The following is a 21,102-nucleotide window of genomic DNA, read 5'->3' on the forward strand; positions in this document are numbered from 1 at the left end:
AGTTTCATCGCCGCTCCGAAAAGTGTAGCTCAGCGACGAACAAAACACCAAAAAGACACACAACTTTCCTGGTGTGTGGTAGATAGTAAAACAGTGTAGTCCAGAGTAAAAGAAAGTAAAAGGAGTCGCGAAAAAATAATAAAATAGTAGAAAACAGTGAGAAAGATCGGGAGCGTCTGTAACAGGCTGCACACGTATCGACGCATGCGCACTGTATGTATGTATCCAGTTGAATAATAGGATACTTCGAGCTCTTTAAGACATCATGGTGCCTGGCCATTAAGGGCATGAGTATAGAGCAGCCGTGAGAGAAATTTGATCTCAAGTTCTTGTGAGTATATGCAACAGCATTCTGGCTTAGGCTTAGACTTTTTTTTTTTTGCAATGTTACATAGGTGAAAGAAGGCAGTTCTTGGAATTTGTGTTATGTGTGACTTGAAGGACACATGCTGATCAAAAATAATTGGTGGAGGCCAAGGTACGGCCATCCAGGATAGTTTTATCATTTGATAATTTGTTTGTAAGATGTTTAGGGCCAAGCACAATAACTTCAGTTTTGTCTGTGTCTGTGTTTGAAGTAGAAAATTGCATGGAGTGTTTCCTCATAATATCCCCAACATAGCATATATAAGGTGAGTAGCATTGGTCCGAGCACAGAACCTTGTGGAACTCTTTTGTATGTATGGAGGATTCATCACTAACATGAACAAAATTATACTGATCTGATAAATAGGACTAAAACCAACTTAATGCAGTTCCTTTAATGCCAGCTAAATGTTCCAATCTATACAATAAAGTGTGATGGTCAATGGTGTCAATTACAGAGACAAAGTCATCATCTGATGCAATCTGAAGGTCATTCCTGACATTGACCAGTGCTATCTCTGCGCTATGATGAACTCTAAAACTTGACTGGAAATCCTCAAATAAACTATAATTATGTAGAAAGTCACAGAGCTGATTGGCAACTGCTTTCTCAAGGATCTTGGAGAGAAACAGAGAAGTTCTGCATCAGAAATGTGACTGTGGACAAACACAGTCCAGCCAGGTCCGCACAGTCCTCAGGGCCCATGACACTGCCTTCAGGTCAGGTGACAGAGCTCTGTACAGAGTTGCTCGAGCCGACCTGAAAAGAGGAATAAGAAGAGCCAAGGTGGACCACAGAATGCGCATAGAGTCCCACCTGTCCAGCAACAACACACGGGAGGTGTAGCGGGGCATACAAGACATCACAAACTTCAGAGGCTGTGATGCGTCAACAGCAGACCTGAGTGCGCCACTGGCAGAGGAGCTAAATTGCTTCTTGGCCCACTTCAACCCATCTCAGCAACACTCATCTGCTCCAGCCCCCCCACCTGGCTCCTGCACCACTCCACTCACTGTACAGGAGCACAATGTCAGGATAGTGCTCCTGGCAGTGAACACCAAGAAAGCTGCTGGCCCATACGGAGTACCGGGCAAGGTGCTCAGGGCATGCGCCTATCAGCTCGCCCCCACCTTCACCAGGATCTTCAACTTTTCCCTGGCCCAGGCAGTCATCCCGCGATGCCTAAAATCAGCAACAATAATCCCTGTGCCAAAAAAGTCTGGCCAATTTTATCAGCATCCCAACACCCTGACTGAACCCTGAATTAAAATTAGCCGCTCTACTATTATTGTTCCGGACAGGAGAATTAAATGTGGATTGTTGAATATCCAGTTCCTGTCGATGCTCTGGTCAAGGAGGTGGGGTCACAGCGATCTTTGATTCGTGTTCATCTTTACTAAACCAAACACAGGTTATAATTCATTTGAAAGCCTTGTTCTTAGTCTATCTCATCCCACCTGGAGGACAGGTCAGCCAGTCTTATTTTCTGTATTGTACCACCCTCCAGGCCCATACCTATTTGAATTTCCTGAGTTCTTGTCAAGTCTGGTCCTTAAAACAGATAAAGTTATAGTTACTGGTGACTTTAACATCCATGTAGATGTAGTTAAAGATAGCTTGGCTACTGCATTCAGTTCCATACTAGAAACAATTGGCTTCTGTTAATGTGTTCATGAACCCACTCACTGCTTCAACCACACCTTTGACCTTGTATTAGCATATGGAGTTGAAATTGAACACTTAACACTCTCTCCTGAGAACTCAGTTTTGTCTGACTGCGGCGACACACACGAGTGGGAGGGGGATTTACTTATGGGTTGATGAGGTTAATGATTGAAGCTTGACAACACCACCCTGGGATTTGCACCCAAGGAAATAATAAGCAACGTACCAAGCAAGGCACTCAGGTCCATTACTTAAGAGGCAAGAGACATGGTTCTGTTCAAAGAAAAATACAAAACTTCATTAAAAAAGGTTTAAAAGCATTCTTAATAAAAACACATACATACATAGAGCCAGGCAATGCACTCACCCACCCAGCTCTAGGATAGGGCATCTCATCCTGCTACATGACCACCAATTAACAACTTTTGATTTTATTTTAGCGGATTCCACACAACCGAGCAGAAGCACTCTCACTAGATGTCTGTCTAATAATGCCATAGCCAAATTTAAGGAAGCAGTTCCGTCGATTCTCAGTATAATACCCAGGCTCAATGTGTCAGGGGACTCGTGCACTACCCCTAGTTGTTACAACACTGATAATTTTGTCAATAGCTTTACAGGCTCATTGCACAGCATGTGTAACCTAATTGTGCCTCTGTCTAAAAAGATTGTAACTAGAAGAAGTTCTGCTCCATGGTACACTCAGGAAACACGCAAGTTAAAGCAGAGAATACGACACAGAGAAGAAATGGCGTTCAATAAAAAAGCATGAATTCTATCAGGCCTGGCAAGATAGTCTAAAAACATACAGGGCAGCACTCCGTACAGCCAGAGCCAGATATTACTCATCACTCAAAGAAGAAAAAGAACAACTCTAGATTTTTATTCAGCACTGTAGCCAGGCTGACCCAGAGTCATAACTCTATTGAGCAATCCATTCCTCCACATCTCAGTAGCAGTGATTTCATGAACTTCTTTAATGAAAAAACTGTAACCATTAGAGATAACATTCAAGAGCTACTAGCATCACCTTTAACAATTTGTCCATCAGTGCAGCCGCATTAGAGATAATCACTGAGTCAGATACTTACCTGGACTCATTTCTTCCTGTCAGCCCTCAACAACTGGCTTCTGTCGTTTCCTCCTCTAAATCCACAACCTGTCTCTTAGATCCTGTTCCTACTGAGTTACTTAAGGAAGTGTTCCCTTTACTTGGCACCTCCTTACTAGACATTATTAATTTGTCCCTGACATCAGGCTATGTCCCACAGCCTTTAAAAGTCTACTAAAAAAGCCCACTCTTGATCCAGGGGTTTTAGCAAACTATAGGCCTATCTTCAACCTGGTCTTTATTTCAAAAAGTTGTCGCCAGTCAGCTGTGCGAGTATCCCCGTAATAACAGCCTATTTGAAGTCTTTCAGTCAGGTTTTAGGATACAACACAGCACAGAGACCGCACTGGTAAAAGTCACCAACAACCTGTTAATGGCCTCTGATCAGGGCTGTGTCTCAGTACTTGTCCTTCTGGATCTCAGTGCTGCATTTGATACTGTTGACCACCAGATTCTTTTACAAAGACTAGAAAATCAAATTGGTATAAATGGAACTGCCTTAAGCTGGTTCAAGTCTTATCTATCAGACAGACATCACTTTGTACATGTAAATTAAAACTCGTCCATGCACACTTAGGGTAGCCATGGTGTTCTGTGTTTGGTCTGATCCTATTCACAATCTATATGTTCCCACTAGGGAATGTGATCAGCACTCACATAAATTTTCACTGTTATGCTGACGACACCCAATTGTATTTATCAATGAAGCCAGATGAAAGCAATCAGCTACCACAACTGCAATCCTGTGTTGCAGGAATTAAGTCCTGCATGACCCACAACTTTCTTCTATTGAACTTCATTGAACAAAACTGAGGTTCTACTAGTTGATCCAAAACATCTTAGACAGTCTTTAGCTAATGATGTAGCCTTTCATAATGGACTAGCTCCTGCCTCAAGCACTATTGTAAAGAACCTGGATGTTGGCTTTCATGAAGATTTGTCTTTTAACACGCACATAAAACAAATCTCAAGGACTGCCTAGTTCCACCTTCGTAACATTGCAAAAATCAGGCATGTCCTTCCCTTAGATGCTGCTGAGAAGCTCATCCATGCTTTTGTTACCTCCAGGCTGGATTACTGTAACTGTCTTTTGTCAGGATGTTCTAAAAAGTCCCTCAGAACTCTGCAGCTCATTCAGAACTCCACAGCTCGTGTTCTGACTAAGACTAAGAGGCGTGATCACATGTCTGCTGTGTTGGTCTCTCTACATTGACTTCCAGTAAAATTTAGAGTAGAATTTAAAATCCTCCTCCTAACCTACAAAACCGTGCATGGTCTGGCACCATCATATATCACTGATCTCTTTGGACCATATCAGCCCTCTAGGGTGCTGCGTTCCTTAGATTCAAATTTACTGGTAATACCACCAATCTCCAAATGTAGATATGGCACCAGGGCCTTCAGTTATCAAGCTCCTCTGCTGTGGAATTACCAGCATCAGTCGGGGCAGCAGACACCTTGTCTTTAAGAGTAGACTTAAAACCCTCCTTTTTGACAAAGCATATAGTTAAGACTGGTTCAGGCTCTGCCTGGACCAGCCCCTAGTTATGCTGCTATAGGTTTAGATAGTTGGAGGAGATCTTTAGACACTGAGCTTTCAAAGCAAGTGAATTCACTCATCATGTCCCATCAGCTATACAACACTAATTCGCCCTCTCCCCGGAGCACTTGTGCTCCATCTCTTTTTAACACTTCCGGAGCATGTTGCTGCGTCTCATTTTTCTTTCCATCTCCCTTCCTCTGCTCTCCCTCTCTCCTTTCCCTCTCCAGTTCCCTATCTCTCCTCTCTGCCTCTCCTTCTCTCTCCTCTTACCCTCTTGTTTTTCTCTCCATCTCCCTGTCCCTCCTCTCCCCCCTCTCCCTCCCAGCCGGTTGCAGCAGAAGCCCGTCTACAATGAGTCTGGTTCTGCTCGAGGTTATTGCCTGTTAAAAGGAAGGTTTTCCTCATTACTGTTGCCAAATGCTTACTCATTGTGGGGCTTTATGCTGGGACCTGTTTCTCTCTGATTCTACTTTTTTTGTTGTTTACACACTTGTAAAGTGTCTTGAGATAACTTTGTTATTAATTGGCACTTTAAATAAAAACTGAATTAAAATTGAATTGAAATGAGTCCCCAGCTCATTGTCTGAGAGGAAAGGAGCCCCAGGGGTTACATGTAAAGGTAAATTTCAATCTGATGTCAAAAATTCAGACAGAGTTCTGAGAACTTGTGTAATTCATCTAGACAACATAGAGATGTCTGTAATTTATTTATACAAAGACTAATTGCTCGAGATAACAAATGATGTGTACATATACTTTATCATGGTTGTATTTAGGTTCATTTGTGATCATCAATAATCTTACTTGTACTTCAAATGGAGGATGACTTTTATTCTGGTTGGCAGATGGAGGACTTAGAGAAAACACAGCGGCTGCAAGAGATTCACGCAAAGCTGGACCCACGGGCTGAAACAAGAGTAAGGGATGGTGGACTTTTTAAGCCTGGAGAGTTGCACCGCCGGAGACTCATTCATGAAGGGACTCTTTTATGGAAAACCCCAGGTTCCCGACTCAAAGGTACACAACACTGTGGAAGTAAAGTCTGTGTGTACAGCAGGTGATCAGTATGTAGTGCTGTAAGTGCAATATCCTATATGCTTAGTTTGGTGTTACACATTTAGTAAAGTGAAAATACTAAAAATCAAAAATCACTATTAGCTACTAGAAAGACCACATCAGACAGAGGAATTCCTCAAAGAAGGGCTTGATCTCACAGTACAATTAAAGATAGGCACTATACTTAGGCATTATCACCAGGTCACCTGTGTAGAAGAAAATAGTATTAGTTTTTATTTAGTTTTTTCTCATGATATATGACTAATTCAATTCCACTTTTGCTTTGAAACAAATGTATATTGAGCCTATGTAAACTGTATACTCAGATAGACTTGTTGTATTTGACTGCACTCTTTCTTCATGTCACAATCGGTCCTTTATTTCTTCTTAATAATCAGCAAAATAAATCAGAACTCATAATAAACAGAAAACTCGCTTCATTGCGAAATGCGGTTGAAAAATTGTTTGCCCTTCCGTCTTCTAGCCAAAAAACACCACACCTGTCCTCAGGTGACATCTATATATAAAGTTGACGCCCTGCTGACATCATCATTGCATTTCTGTCATATCACATCAACATAATCAACAGTATATCATCAACACCATCATTATTATAATAAACATGATACGGTATAAATAAAACACAAATCAGTGTATTGGCTTCAACACTGGCTGTAGATGTTGTTCACCCTGCAGAATGTGTCAAGATGAGTAACAAAACAGTCACACGAAGCACCAAAAGGAGAGCACTCATACTTCATCATTATCATTATCTATACTTCCAATACTTCTGGTTTTATTGCTGCTGCTGCTACACATCTCTATTTCTGTGCTCCTTCTCTCACCCCATAACTTTTGTTGTGAATCAGCGGTATATAAATAAGCTGAATTGAACTGACGTTCTTGCTGGTAGAATGTAATATTATATCCTACAACCTTCATCGCTTAATATTGTCTCTGGGTTGCAAAGCCAGCAGCCTCAGTAGTGAAGCCGGGCCTGTCCTCTCCCACTTCCACCAGCTTGTCTGGGGGATACCAAGATGTTCCCAGGCCAGGCGAGAGATATAATCCCATTGGGTGCTGGGTCTGCCCCGGGGTCTCCTCCTGGATTGACATGTCTGAAACACCCTCCCAGGGAGATGTCCCAGAGGCATCATAACCAGATGCCCAAACCACCTCAACCGGGTCCTCTCAATGCGATAAACAGCGGCTCTACTGTGAGCCCCTCCAAGGTCCTAACCCTGTTTCTAAGGCTGACTCATTTGGGCCGCTTGCATCAGCAATCTTTTTCTTTCAGTCACCACCCACAGCTTGTGACCACAGGTGAGGGTTGGAACGTAGATTGACAAGTAAATCGAGAGCTTCGACTTCAAGCTCAACTCTCTCTTTACCATGACAGACAGCGTTCACATCACGGCAGACGCTGCTCTGATCCACCTTTCAATCTCCCACTCTATTTTACTCTCACTCGTAAACAGGACCCCTAGATACTTAAACTCCGCTTTGGGCAGCAGCTATCCCCTGACCCAGAGAGGGCAATCCACCCTTTTCTGGCTGAGAACCATGGCCTCGGATTTAAAGGTGCTGATCTTCATTCCAGCCACTTCACACTCTGCTACAAACTGTCCCAGTGCAAACTGGAGGTCACTGCTTGATGACACCAGTAGGAACACATCATCCACAAAAAGCAGAGATGGAATCCTGAGGCCACCGAATCTGACACCCTCTGCCACTTGGTTGTACCAAAATATTCTATCCATAAAGATTATGAACAGAACTGGTGACAAAGGGCAACCTTGACTGAGTCCAAGTTTGACTTGTTGCCAATGCGAACCAAGCACTCACTGCCACCCGATCCACACTGCACCGGACCCCTTTGACTCCTCCTGCAGATGTTGGGCCCACTGGAAAAATATTGATAATATTAATTATCTTAAATATTGATAATATTAAGATTATTTATAACACTTTGAAAGAAATAACAATATTTTATAGTAATATAATAATAAGCAATGAACAAATGCTCATTGGGTGAAAAAATGGGTAGACATAGGCCCACTGTGTAGAGGTCTCCTCTTTCATAGGTAGACATGACTCAGAGATTCAATCCCCTTCCCGGCAATTCCTTTGAAAAAATTAAAAAGCACATTTGCAGCGATATTATGGAGTTAAAAGTGTTTATTTTTTATTTTATTTATTTATTTTCAAAATGAGCAGAAACAAACATCCACACTTGGAGGGTGTGACCTGATAGGCCACTGTTGGTAATATAGGAATGTATGTCTGTTGGTGTTTGTGTGTGTAGATATACAGGTCTTGCTGATGACAGACATCCTCGTGTTTCTGCAGGAGAAAGACCAGAGGTACATCTTTCCATGTCTGGTAAGAAAATGTCTTTTATTGCTCAAATGAACAGAACTACAGCTGTACTGTTGTCTCTCTCTTTTCCTCTGTCTATCTGCAATACTTTCTCTAAACAATTCTCTGCTGTATGATCCAGGACAAACCTCCAGTGCTGTCCCTTCAGAACCTGATAGTTAGGGACATAGCCAATCAGGAGCGTGGCATGTTCCTCATCAGTGACTCCTCCCCGCCTGAGATGTATGAGTTCCATGCTGCCTCCAAGGAGGATAAGAATATCTGGATACGCCACATCCAGCGCACTGTCAGCAAGTGGGCAAATGCACCAACACATGCAAAGATACAGTTTCTCTTTTACTATATATTTTTCTAAATAGTTCAAGATTCTTTTTGAAAGTGAGATTTGTTGAAGAAGATAACTAGCTAGTTTTGTCTGTACTTTTACAATGATGACTTCCTTGGAATTTGTCACTCTTTTCCTGGGATTTATTACCATAAAAGAAGTTTAATTTTAAAAACACAGCTGTTAAAGATTATATTTGTACACACTTTCCATTATTTTGTTTTGCTTTATTTTCTTCAGATTATATGACCAATTGATCAATTCCTGGTAAAAGCAGAAAAAAGCTAATCATGCAAAATCATTCAATCCTGTTTTGGTGTTTTTAACAAGTCAGTTTTGTTATATGGAAACATCTACTACTATATTCATGCATGTTCTGAACCCACCTTTCTAGCCAAACCTGCAGCAAACCCATGTGTTTTTGTGTGTTCAGGTGCCCATCAAGGGAGGAGTTCCCCCTTATTGAAACTGAACACAAGGCCCATCTTAGGAGACTCAGAGGTTAGGAGACAAACATCAATGAAAGTAACATTTTCACATGGCACTGCTGTACAGTTTTATAATGAGTGCACAGTCCCACTCATTTTAATGTGTTTTCATGTATTTCTGAATGACCATGCTTTATTCTTTTCCTTTCTATGAATTCCTGTTCCCACTTAAAAGAATATTCATACTTCCTTTTTAACAAGCTGACAGGACTTCAATATAATACAAATGTTGACTAAAGGAATATATTTTATACAACAGAAATTTCCCCGAGTGAGTCTGAAATTTAAAGAAAATCAAAAGCAAACACAATAAAAGTAGCCTTAACTGTAATTTCCCAGCCTGGGATCAATAAAGTATAGCTATCTGTCTTACTATCTATCTATCTATTATAATCTCACTGAATTGTATTTACATTTTCAGTTCATTATTCTATCTGACCTTGTGTTATGTTAGCTGCTTTCTTTCTCTGGGAGGAGGGTGGGTCCTTTTTCCTTAGCCTTAGTAACTTACTTAATAACTTAATAACTAGCAGACTACATTTTTCAGAATCAATTGCTGCACTACTAAAGGTCCAGTGTGTAGGTAACGGCATCCAAGTAAATATTACTCCCCTCATCACCCCTTTCCAAATATGTAGGAAAACCTACAGTGGCTCTTAAAAAATGGCCCTGAAACCCTGGATGGCTGGCCAGGTTCATTCACTGCGTAGGGGCCGCAACACTTCCTAGAGGTCAGATGACAGAGCTCTGTACAGTGCTGCTTTAGCTGATCTGAAGAAGAGAATTAAGGCTGCAAAGGTGGGCTACAAGAGGAGGGTTTAGGAACAGCTCTCCAATAACAACTCAAGAAAGGTGGGGCAGGGCATTCACAACATCATGAACTTCCGAAGCTGTGATGTGCAACCTGGGAATCTGGGTGTGGAGATGGCAGAGGAGCTGAACTGCTTCTTTACATGCTTTGAAACATTATAACAGAATTCAACCACACTCTGGCAACCCCCACCAGCCTCCAGCAACCCCCTGCCCAACCCTCCAACCTCCTGTACCCCTCCACTCACTGTAAAGGAGCATGATGTGAGATGGGTGCTCAGGGCAACGAACCCCAGGAATGCTTCAGGACCTGACTGAGTCTTAGATAAGATGCTCAAGGCACATGCTGACGAGCTCTCAAAGATCTTCACCACCATATTTAATTGCTCCCTCACACAAGCCATTATTTCATCCTGCCTGAAGTCTGCTACAATCATCCCTGTACCAAAGAGCTCAGTCATAGTCTGCCTGAACGACTACTGCCTCATTGCACTCACACCTGTTATCATGAAGTGCTTCAAGAGTCTGGTCTTACAACACATCAAATGGGCAAGCAGATCCACAGAGGACGCCATCACCTTTCTATAGTGCCTTGAGTCACCGAGAACATCAGGAGAGCTATGTGAGAATGCTGTCCGTTGCTTATAGCTCTGCTTTCAACACCATCATCCTGGACATCCTGGTTTACAAACTGTCAACCGTAGGCCTGCCCTCACTCACTTGTGCCTAGGTCAAAGACTTCCTGACCAGCAGTCTCGGGGCTGTGAACATTTGAGTCCTCAAAGGTGTGACACTTATACTTGAGATGCAGATATAACCTTTTTTATAAGTCTTTTTTTAATTATTATTTATATAGCACCTTATACAATCAAAATTGTCTCTAGATGCTTTACAGAGACCCAGAGCCTGAACCCTCGAGCAAGCAGACAGTGGCAAGGAAAAACTCCCTTTTAACAGGAAAAAACCTTGAGCAGGACCTGGCTCACAAGCGAGAACTATCCTGCTGATAGTCAGCTGGGTGAAGGGGGGCAAGAAGAGGTAGATAAGATGGAGAGGATGAAAGAGAGAGAGAGAGAGAGAGAAACATACATGCAATTAACATTATGCATTACAAAGGACACACATGACAGGTTGTTATAATTGTAATTCTGAAAGACTATGTATTGTATGTATTTGTTTTTTAGCTGATATGTTGTTCAAATTAGTTCTAATAGCACTACATGGAAGAATGACATGGGCTGATGTTGACAGCAGATACTGGGTTTGTCACTGGGTTTGTCAGAGGGCCGGATGCAGTTCGGATGCATGCAGAAAGATACAGAGAGAGAAAGAAAGGGAGGGAAAGACACAAAACTACGAGGAGAACTGGACACACAGTTAGTGACATAAAATAATGAATTATATGTCGATCTGATGAGAGGAGAGGAGGGAAGAGGAAGAAGAGGAGAGGGGGTGGGGGAGTAGAGATGGTGGTGGTATTGGGGAGGTGGGGGAACTGCTCAGTGGATCATGTTTGTGTCCCCCGGCAGCATAGGCCTATAGCAGCGTAGTTATGATAGAGATTAAAGGTTAACAGTTAGTCAGACCTATTCTACCTGTGGCTGTCTGTCAAGAAGTGACTGTAACTATGCCTACCAGCCCTACACACTTTATTTGAGGCTAACTATATGCTTTACTAAACAGAAAGCTTTTAAGTTTAGTCTTAAAAGTGAAGGTGGTGTCTGCCTGTCGAACCCAGATTGGCAACTGGTTCCACAGTAGGGGTGCCTGATAGCTAAAGGCTCGTCCTCCCGTTCTACTTTTATGAATTCTGGGAACTGCAAGTAACCTGCACCCTGTGATCTGAGTGTTCTATTGGGAATATATGGGACTATTAGATCCTGCAGGTATGATGGGGCTAGTCCATTTAGGGCCTTATATGTAAGTAGGAGAATTTTAAAGTCTATTCTGAATTTTACCGGAAGCCAGTGAAGAGAAGCTAAGATGGGGGAGATATGATCCCTTTTACTGATTCCTGTTAAAACTCTAGCTGCTGCATTCTGGATCAGCTGCAGGCTGTTAACAGAGTAATTTAGACATCCTGATAATAATGAGTTACAGTAGTCCAGCCTAGAAGTAACGTACCTGGTACCTTCAGGTACCTGAAGCTGGAGACCACTTCCACCGCTGTCCCTCCGATGTACAGGGGAGAGAGGGGGAGATGTCTGCCCCTTCTGAAGTCCACGATCATCTCCTTGGTCTTTATCACGTTGATGCAGAAGTTGTTCTCTCTGCACCAACCCTCCAGGCGTTCCACCTCCTGCCTGTAGTCGTCCTTATCGCTGTTGGCGATTCATCCAACCACAGCTGTATCATCCGCAAACTTCACGATGAGGCAGCTCGGATGTTGCGCTGAGCAGTCGTGTGTTAGCAGGGTGAACAGGAGGGGGCTCAGCACACAGCCCTGGAGAGAGCCGGTGCTGAGGGTGATGGGGGAGGAGGAGATATCATGGATCTTCACTGTTTGCGGCCTGTCCGTCAGGAAGTCCAGGACCCAATTGCAGAGGGTGGAGCTCAGTCTCAGAGCACTGAGCTTGTGGATCAGTGTCTGTGGAATGATTGTATTAAAGGCAGATGTGAAATCCACGAAGAGAAGGCGGACATAGGAGTCTTTATTCTCCTATGTCATCCTCTGTGGATCGGTTCTTTCTGTATGCGTATTGGTGTGGGTCCACAGTGACGTCGATGCTGACTTTGATGCAGGCCATGACCAGTCTCTCAAAGCACTTCATGATTATCGGGGTGAGCGCTACTGTCACTTTGGAGGTCTTGGGAATGGGGATGATTGTGGCGGTCTTCAGACAGGTGGGGAATGTTGTGATGAATGGTGCGCTTGTAATTTTTGTGAGCACATTAAGTAGAGCCAACCAACTTAAGTTGTACAGTAATTATAATGACAATAAAGGTTTCAATTCTATTGTACTCCACTCTAGAACAGAATTCTATAATAAAAGCGTCAGATTGAGAGGGCTCCCCACAGATTAGGCTATAGCCTTGGACTATGCACTAATAGAAACATGAATATTATTTTCCACTTTTGCAAATGGTTCCTCTTTAATCCTGTAACACACTAAATATGTCACAACCATAGCCATATTATCAGCAAGGTATAAAACAGTGAAAACATATACCTTTCAAGGTAGTTCAGTGAGGTAACTAGCCTACCATGGATTAACTGATAACAAATAAATGACATTGTCTCCCTTTCGTTTAGTTACCGGTCATGCTATTAATGAACTCTCTGGTGTCTCTGTTTTTTCATGTATTGGCACCCTGGAACATATTAGTGCTTGTTTACTGTGATTTGTGACATATGCATGAGTGATTAATTGAATTGATTTGTTAATCGCATCATCCACAGCTGATCTCCAACAGAAGGACCAGGAAATGCTGGAACTCCTGCAGGAGAGGGTAACACTATTCTGTGAGCTCGCAGAGGTGACAAGTGGTCAGGAAAGTCTACAGCCTCCCATCACTCGTTACTTGTTCAGGGCAGACACACCCCAAGCTCCCCGTGCAGAGAAACTCCTACTGGATGCCACAGCTGAGGGTAAAGTTCAACACACGTTTTGTGTCAACCAAAAATAATTGATGTGTTGTTGTTGTTAATTTGCAAAAAAAAAAAAAAAAAAAGAAAAGAAAAAAAAAAGAAGGGAGGTATGCACTTTCAACCCTAATTGGAAAGGAACAGAGTATACTTAATTTGTTAGTTTGGACATACAGTAATTGCTCTTGTCTCCCTAGCACCAATTGGTACTAAAGCTTAATATGCATTGAGTCCATGTTGGATGACTTCACTTTTCCATTATTTAAGTGAAACCACATTAGGCTCAACAACACATGAGATCTAAGGTATGAGTCCCTCTGTTATGTGAAAATTAAGTGCTCTTTACATATAGACGTCTACCTTGACCTCCTCTCTATTACTGTTGGGTTGTCTAAGAATATTTCAATTCAATTCAGTTTGTTTATATAGCATCAATTCACAACACAAGTTATTTCATGACACTTTCCAATTAGAGCAGGTCTAGACTAAACTCTTTAATTAGATTGTAATATAGAGAACCCAACATTCCCCCTTGAGCAAGCACTTGGCGACAGTGGCGAGGAAAAACTGCCTTTTAGAAGGCAGAAACCTCGGAGCAGACCCCGGCTCAAGATGGGCGGCCATCTGCCTTGACCGGTTGGGTTGACAGAGAGAGAGAGAGAGAGAGAGAGAGATAAACAAACAGACAAAGAGAGAGAAGGGATGGGGGGTGGGGTGTGAGAGAAGCAGCACACAAGCAGAGATGCATAGCAGCAGTAATAATACCAGTATTATACAAGTATTGGAACTGTAGATAATGATAATGACAATGAAGTATACAGAAGGTACTATGGTGATTATGATAGCAATATTACAGTAGTAACAATTAGAATGTCTCATGAAGTATTTAATTTGGTACAGATAGTCATGGCTACCAGAAGATAAAGCTCTGTGTTTTCCTGAGGTCAAACTTTCAGTTTGTCCAACACTATTGTTTATGGGCAAATTCATGCGAAAATAATGAGTTTGAATACTTATACCAAATACTAATACTACTAATTACCAAATGTGAGTATGCTGACACTGTAACCTAAAATAGTTAATCCATAAGAATCAACAATGACACAGGTGTCACAATTTTTTAAATGAGGAGGAAATTTACTCTAAATGCCCAATGCAACATTACAGATCATGGACACAGGCAGTACTTTTTTCAAAATAACTTAGTCCAAAATGTACAGTAATGTGTGCATGTGGTTGATTTGATCTGTTTTATATCCCCCATAATTTTCCTATAAAGAAATTCTCTCTAAATCATAGCTTCACTGAAACAAATATATATAAACCAGTGTGTTGCTGACAAGTGTTTTTAACAGGCTGGAAGATGAGTTTTATTAGAAGTTTTATAGATAATTTTGTAATTTTCTAATTTTGTAGATAATTTGTCACTGCATTGACCAGATTGATCATTGTCAAAGGGACACATGCTTGTGATGGCAAATCTCTGGAGTACAACAGTGGGAATGGTGCTTACTGCTCACATCCAACATGTAGATACTGGTTAAAGAGTTAATACTGAATATACAGAGGATTACTTGGTGTTTTTCAGAAAACATGCACAGCACTATTGCTGTCGAGAGAATGTGACAGGTTGGAAATTGAACTGAATTTAAAGAGAAGACAAAAGCTTGAAACTGAAAATACTAAAACATGCAAGTATGTGTGTGTGTGTGTGTGTGTGTGTGTGTGTTTCCACAGTGGACAGGTTGAGTGAGCTCCTTCTGGGTTCTAGTGTGGACATCCTTCTTCCATGCCATCACAACCACATGGAGGTGGTAGAAACCAGTGAGTCACTGAAGACTTCAGTCAAAAATCATTTAGAGGACCATACAAGATACATAAAATTCAGTGAGTCATACATACAGAGCACTTTCATCAAATTTACCAACACTTTAACATACATAAAATCAATATGGAAAGCCATAAGATATGATGTTAATTAAGGTTTTGCTCTAAGAAGAATCAGCTTTTTACTGACTATATATATTTTTTACATACACACACTGAATTTGTCTTCTGCATTTGACCCATCCTTAGTTGAACACACACATTTACATGCAGTGAAACACACACAGGAGCAGTGGGCAGCATCAAGTGCCCAGGGAGCATATTGGGGGTTAAGTGGTCAAGGGCACATCAGCCAGCTAATGGAGGGGGGGAGCATTAATCACTCCACCACACCCAGATTTTTCCTGCCCGTCCGGTGGGGGTATCGAACCGGTGACCCTCCGATCACAAGCCGCTTCTCCTCTAGGCTGCCCCGTGGCAAATTGGCAAACTTATTATTACATTTAGAGCACAAAACAAATGTGAGGGGACTAGTTGTGGGGTGTGGGCAGAGCAGATGGAGGTGGACATACACATACTGATACCACTGAGATCTCTCTAGAACAATAAGGTCAGTACAACCAAATGCATAGTGTAAAAAGCTGACCCATAGAGTGCAGTTGCTATTTTACTCTTTACTATTTTACTATTCTGCCATGAGAGTAATGAGGATAAAACCACAATGCTGTGCCCCATTTGTGTTTGTTGTGATAAAATGCTCAGATATTTATTATGATAAATGTTTTGTTTCTGAGACTAGCACTGAGTGACTGCTGTGTATGTCTCTTCACAGGTGACAGGATCTGTTGGTCAATGGAGCCCATGACTTTTTTGCAGCAAAGGTGAGCTTGGGACCAAAATGGAAGCATAACAGGTGGGAGTGGGTTTATAGGGCCAGCCAAGTTTAACTTTTGTGGGAGTATTAGACTGTCTTTATAACACTGACCAGCGATTATTACTGGGTGGAGTGGAAATCAGACACAGTCATTGTGGCATACTGGTCCAGAGGTTTGAGGGATGGAACTATTGTCACTGAATGTTTAATAGTAACACAAGTTCTGTCCACCTGCAGAATACTGCTACTACTACTACTGGTGTCAAAGTAGATCACAAAAAATATTTTTACTATACAGTTACAAGGTAATATCACTCACCAAGTAGGTTTGTTGCCAGTTGGTTTGGTTGATTTGATTGATTCCTAGTAGGTTCAGGATTTTTTGCCACTAGCATACAATATCAGCAAAATGCTGCATGAACTTGTGCAGGGGTTCAGTGTTCCAAACCTTAATTATGATACTGTCATTTATGTTATTATGTTCACATAGTGGATATGTCAAAATTAATGATAAATGATAACTCAAATAACCGCAGATTGGTTGAGATGAGATTAATTAAACTACCATGTATCATGTGCACTGGACTTAACTGGAATGTGAAGGCATCACGGTACATACACAACAAAGTGAGATGGAAGATGAAGTGGGAGGGCTGAAACCCCTAACATAGCATCCAGCAGTGCATCACAGGTCAGGACTTCCATTTTAGCAGAAAAAGTAGAAGAAGTAGAAATGGCTACAGTTAAAAGGTGTTCTATTATTATAATGATGACATTCAAGGTCAGACATTGGATTTTGCTACAACAGATATGTAGTAATATAAAAACTTTTTTGGTACCGCTTAAAATGACGACCGCAGCTACATTGTGGTATGGGTGCATAGTGAATTTTAATGCATTCATTCAGCTTTATGACTACACTCATCAACACACACCTGTTCCTGGACAGCCATTCACTGTCCCATCAATTTGTTTACAAATGTGCAATAGCTATTGATTGTAATATGTTCAAAACTTTGTTGTCATTAATATTTTTGCCTTCTACAGGATTCTATGAGGGGGCAAAACAAGCCACCACCCACGGTAAGTGGGAGGATAAAGCTTTCTTGACTTGCACGTGTGAGTGTGAGTTTATATGTGTGTCTATGCATGTATGTTCAACAGATGCCGTTAATAGTATGCTCCCTTTGTTTCACAGGAGATCTATCAAAGGCTGATTAATCTTAGTATTTATCTGCATGCACTCCAGGTGAGTAGATTTCTGTACATCTTTAACATACTTTAGTCATATACAGCATATAGTACACCATGTGTTATGGTACATACATTGAGGTTAAACCTGTTTCATATATGTCATCACTAATTCAGAAACCATCAACCATCAGAAACCTTGGTCATTTTTGTTGTGGTTTTCACAGTCTTATCTGGATACATTATTTTCAGTATTTCACAGAAACAAATGGGTTGAATGTCAAATCCAACTAGTTCTGCAAAAAGGAGAGACACACAGACATTGAGTAACACATTGCCCCTACAGTAACCAGTGAACCAACATAAAAGGTATACCATGCAATATAAATACATGATTTAGTAACACCTTGTCAGTCACAAAGGTGCAGTGTAGTTTGGGGAGAGCAATGAAGTGAGCAGTTACAGTTTTACCTTTGGAGGTAGGTGATTCGGTGCTGAAATCCACAGCTATATGAGAAGAAAGAGGATGGAGCAATCTGGCCAGAGGTTGATGGAAGGACTTTCAGGCACATACTGAACAGACTGTCACATACTCCCTGGTGCCAGCATCCATATTAGGCCACCAAAAATGTCTTTTTAGCAGAGATTGTGTGCAGCTAATACCAGAGAGGCATGCAAACCATGAAGTGTGGACCCACTGTAATACCTGGGATTGACCTGATGCTGGAACGAATAAACAGGCCAGGGGACTACTTCCTGGGTCATGTTCTTCTTGTTGAACATCTTGAATTGCTGACTTAATTTCCCAGGTTACAGCTGCCACCACCCTGCTGGGGGACAGAATGGGCTCAGGGTCAAAGTTGAAAGGATTAAAAAATAGAGACCACCTGACCTGTATAGAATTTTGCCTCTTAGCTGATTGAATGTCGGCTAAATTCTTATGGTCAGTCCAATCGATTAATGGAGTCACAGTACCCACTGGCCAATGCCTCCACTCCTCCAAAGTCAGTCGGACAGTCAACAACTCCTGATTACCTACGTCAAAGTTCTGCTTGATGGGGACAGACGGTGGGAGAAGAAGGCACAGGGGTGAAGTGTTTGTTGTGGACTGGAATGCTGAGATAGTAGTAATAGTAATAGTAATAGTACCACACTTACTCCAGAGTCGGAGGCATCAACCTCAACAATCAAATGGAGGGTAGGATCAGGCTGAAGCAGGACTGGAGCTGTTGGGGGCAAGTTCTTGAGTTTCTCAAAAGCACTGTTAAGCCTCAAGTCCAAGTAAACCGAGTCTTGAAAGAGTTTAGTTAAGTTAATGATGCAGCAACTCTGCTGTCGTCCCTACTGAACCTCCTATAGAAGTTTGCTAACCCTAGGAGTCTTTGTAACTGCTTCCTAGTCTGCGGCTGAGGTCATTTTGCCATGGCTTGGATCTTTTCAGGGTTGGTTCTTACCTGTCCTTTCTTGATAAGAAATCCTAGAAAACTCACAGGGGACATGTGAAACTCACACTTCTCAGCTTTCGCAAATTACTTATTTATCAAGAGCATTTGTAACACAGAATGGACATGGATGACATGTTCTTCAGCAGACTTGGAAAAGATCAGAAAATCAAAAACAAGGAACAAAAAGTGGATCAGGAAATCACACGACACATTGTTTACTCAAGTTTGGGTGGCATATATTAGCTTGAAAGGCATTACTAGATATACACGATGCCTTGAAGGCATATTGAATGCAGTCTTCCATTCATCACATCCTCAAATCTGAGCGATTTTGTCTAAGATGAGTCCCTGTCATCTTAGACAAAATTCTGGACTTGATCCCCTCACTCCTGGTCTCCATTAAAATACTCTCCATGTCAGAACAAACAACACTTCCCTGCAGGAGACCAAACAGACTAAAACTTATTTTAAACTTTTAAAAGACAGAGATAAGACATTTTTGTCTCTGGCCCTATCCCCTCTGAATCATGGTGCTGAATGTTTTAGCAGGATCCTGAGTCTGCACACCTGGCTCTAATCCACCGTCAGCCCTCACAACATGGTTTTAATTGATTATGTTAACTTGTTCTGTGACCATGCTTCACTTTTTAGCAGAGATAGAATTCACCCTAATGAGCAAGGAAACTGGATGCTGTCTGCAAATACTCAACATGCAGTCCAGTCCTCCCCACATGAATGACTGTTCACCACTCTCTATCTGTCATCTACTACACTACGACTACACACCTACTGACCGTCATTTCCACCAATAGACCATTTGCAGCTCGCTCTAGCCCACGCCAATTTGCTATTAATTTTAGCAATTTAATTAAGGTCCCTCGGCAGACTTTTTACCTCCTATTTTTAAACTCAAACCTTGCTGTCACCTACAGAGAGGATTTTACATGCACTCACTTTTAGCTTTAATAAGGAAAGTCAGAACTTCACTCACTCAAAAGATCACTCTTTGGATCTGGTCCTCCACTGTGGTCTCAGTCAAGCAAACTTTGACATCAAGGCCATCTGAGTGTCTGATCATAAAGCAGTTTTATTCAATGTCATTTTAACCCAACAACGTCCTTATGATTGCATGTCCAGCCATCGCTGGGTTTTTAACTTAACATTTGTTAGCATGTTGTCTGAGCTTTTTACTACTGCCGTTTTAACTGATTTTAACCTCACCTGGAGAAAAACCCATGCAGACACAGGGAGAACATGCAAACTTCACACAGAAGGGCCCAAACCAGGATTCGAACCTGGAACCCTATTGCCATGAGGCAACAGTGCTAACCACCATTGTGCTTCCCCACACAATGAACAACTCAACATAAATAAGCAGCAAAAATTGAATAAATAAGGCAAAGATAGACGTATAAAATGAAATTGAAGTGTTACAAGTGAAGAAAACCACGGATATCTTTGCTTCAAGCGATCAGCTACCATGACCCGGATAACTGAGAACCTACACTGACATATAAAATGAAATGTATTGCACACTCCCAAATATTGATTCAGAGTTTAGCTCTTTCATAGCACTTGGATAGAAATTGTTCGTGAGCCTGGCGGTGCAGGCCTTAATGGACCTATAGCCCTTCCTAGAAGGCAGCAGTGTTAACAGACCATTGCCTGGACTGGAACCAGTCAGGCTCTGTATATGTAGGTCAGTGAGGGAAGCATAATATCCTGTGATGACTTTCTCTTTTGTCAGCCATGGTGCAGCTTTTGAACCACACCAGGATGGATGATGATACTCTTATGATACTCTTACATTTATAGAAAGACAACAGCAATTCCTGGGACAGATTTACTCTTCTCAGTGACCTTAAGAAGTACAGTTGCTGCTGTGCTTTTTTTCACAAGAGCAGTGGTGTTAATAGTCCATGTGAGGTCCTGAAAGATGTATGTTCCCAGAAATTTGAAGGCATTGACCCTCTACAGCATAACTCCTTTGATGTAAAGAGGGGGTAAATCCTCTGGTTTCCTCCTGAAGTCTGTCATCAGCTCTTCTGTTTTGGAGGGGTTGAGTGCCATATTGTTATCTGAGCACCATGTAGTGAATTTTTGGACTTCATCTCTGTAGGCAGCTTTGTTGTTATTGTGTATCAGTCAGACTATAGTATTATCATCTGCAAACTTAATAATGGTGTTGCTGTCATGGGCTAGTGTACAGTCCTGGGTGTACAAGGTTTAAAACAGCATACACAACACACAGCACTGGGGGGCCACAGGCATGTGCATGCAGTGCATGGGGGGCCACGGGCATGTTCCAGGCACAGTGTGGAGGGTTTGCTTATCACATCTTCTGTCGACAGGTTGACTCTATATGCAAACGATGCTATCCAGACTGTGGGGAGGGAGGATTTAATGTGCTTTAAAAAAAGCCTTTCAAAGCACTT

The 21,102-nt window shown here is 41.8% G+C and overlaps 1 protein-coding gene across 5 annotated transcripts in view; it reads left to right on the forward strand.

Annotated features, from left to right (window-relative positions):
• arhgef1a (Rho guanine nucleotide exchange factor (GEF) 1a) overlaps positions 1-21,102 on the forward strand; it is a 63,862-nt gene that overhangs the window by 40,318 nt on the left and 2,442 nt on the right. For 2 of the 5 annotated variants that reach the window (XM_046417060.1, XM_046417061.1), the window contains 9 exons: positions 5,532-5,703; positions 8,048-8,124; positions 8,243-8,415; positions 8,880-8,947; positions 13,145-13,333; positions 15,068-15,217; positions 15,990-16,038; positions 17,079-17,114; positions 17,230-17,280. In XM_046417060.1, coding sequence (XP_046273016.1) covers positions 5,532-5,703; positions 8,048-8,124; positions 8,243-8,415; positions 8,880-8,947; positions 13,145-13,333; positions 15,068-15,217; positions 15,990-16,038; positions 17,079-17,088 — 888 coding nt within the window. In that variant the 3' untranslated portion in view covers positions 17,089-17,114; positions 17,230-17,280. Of the gene's footprint in view, positions 1-5,531; positions 5,704-8,047; positions 8,125-8,242; positions 8,416-8,879; positions 8,948-13,144; positions 13,334-15,067; positions 15,218-15,989; positions 17,034-17,078; positions 17,115-17,229; positions 17,281-21,102 lie in introns of those variants that run through there. The other 3 variants (XM_046417063.1, XM_046417062.1, XM_046417064.1) reach the window with 3 other exon arrangements.

This window comes from Scatophagus argus, chromosome 17, assembly GCF_020382885.2.
Source record: "Scatophagus argus isolate fScaArg1 chromosome 17, fScaArg1.pri, whole genome shotgun sequence".
Lineage (NCBI taxonomy): Eukaryota > Metazoa > Chordata > Actinopteri > Scatophagidae > Scatophagus > Scatophagus argus.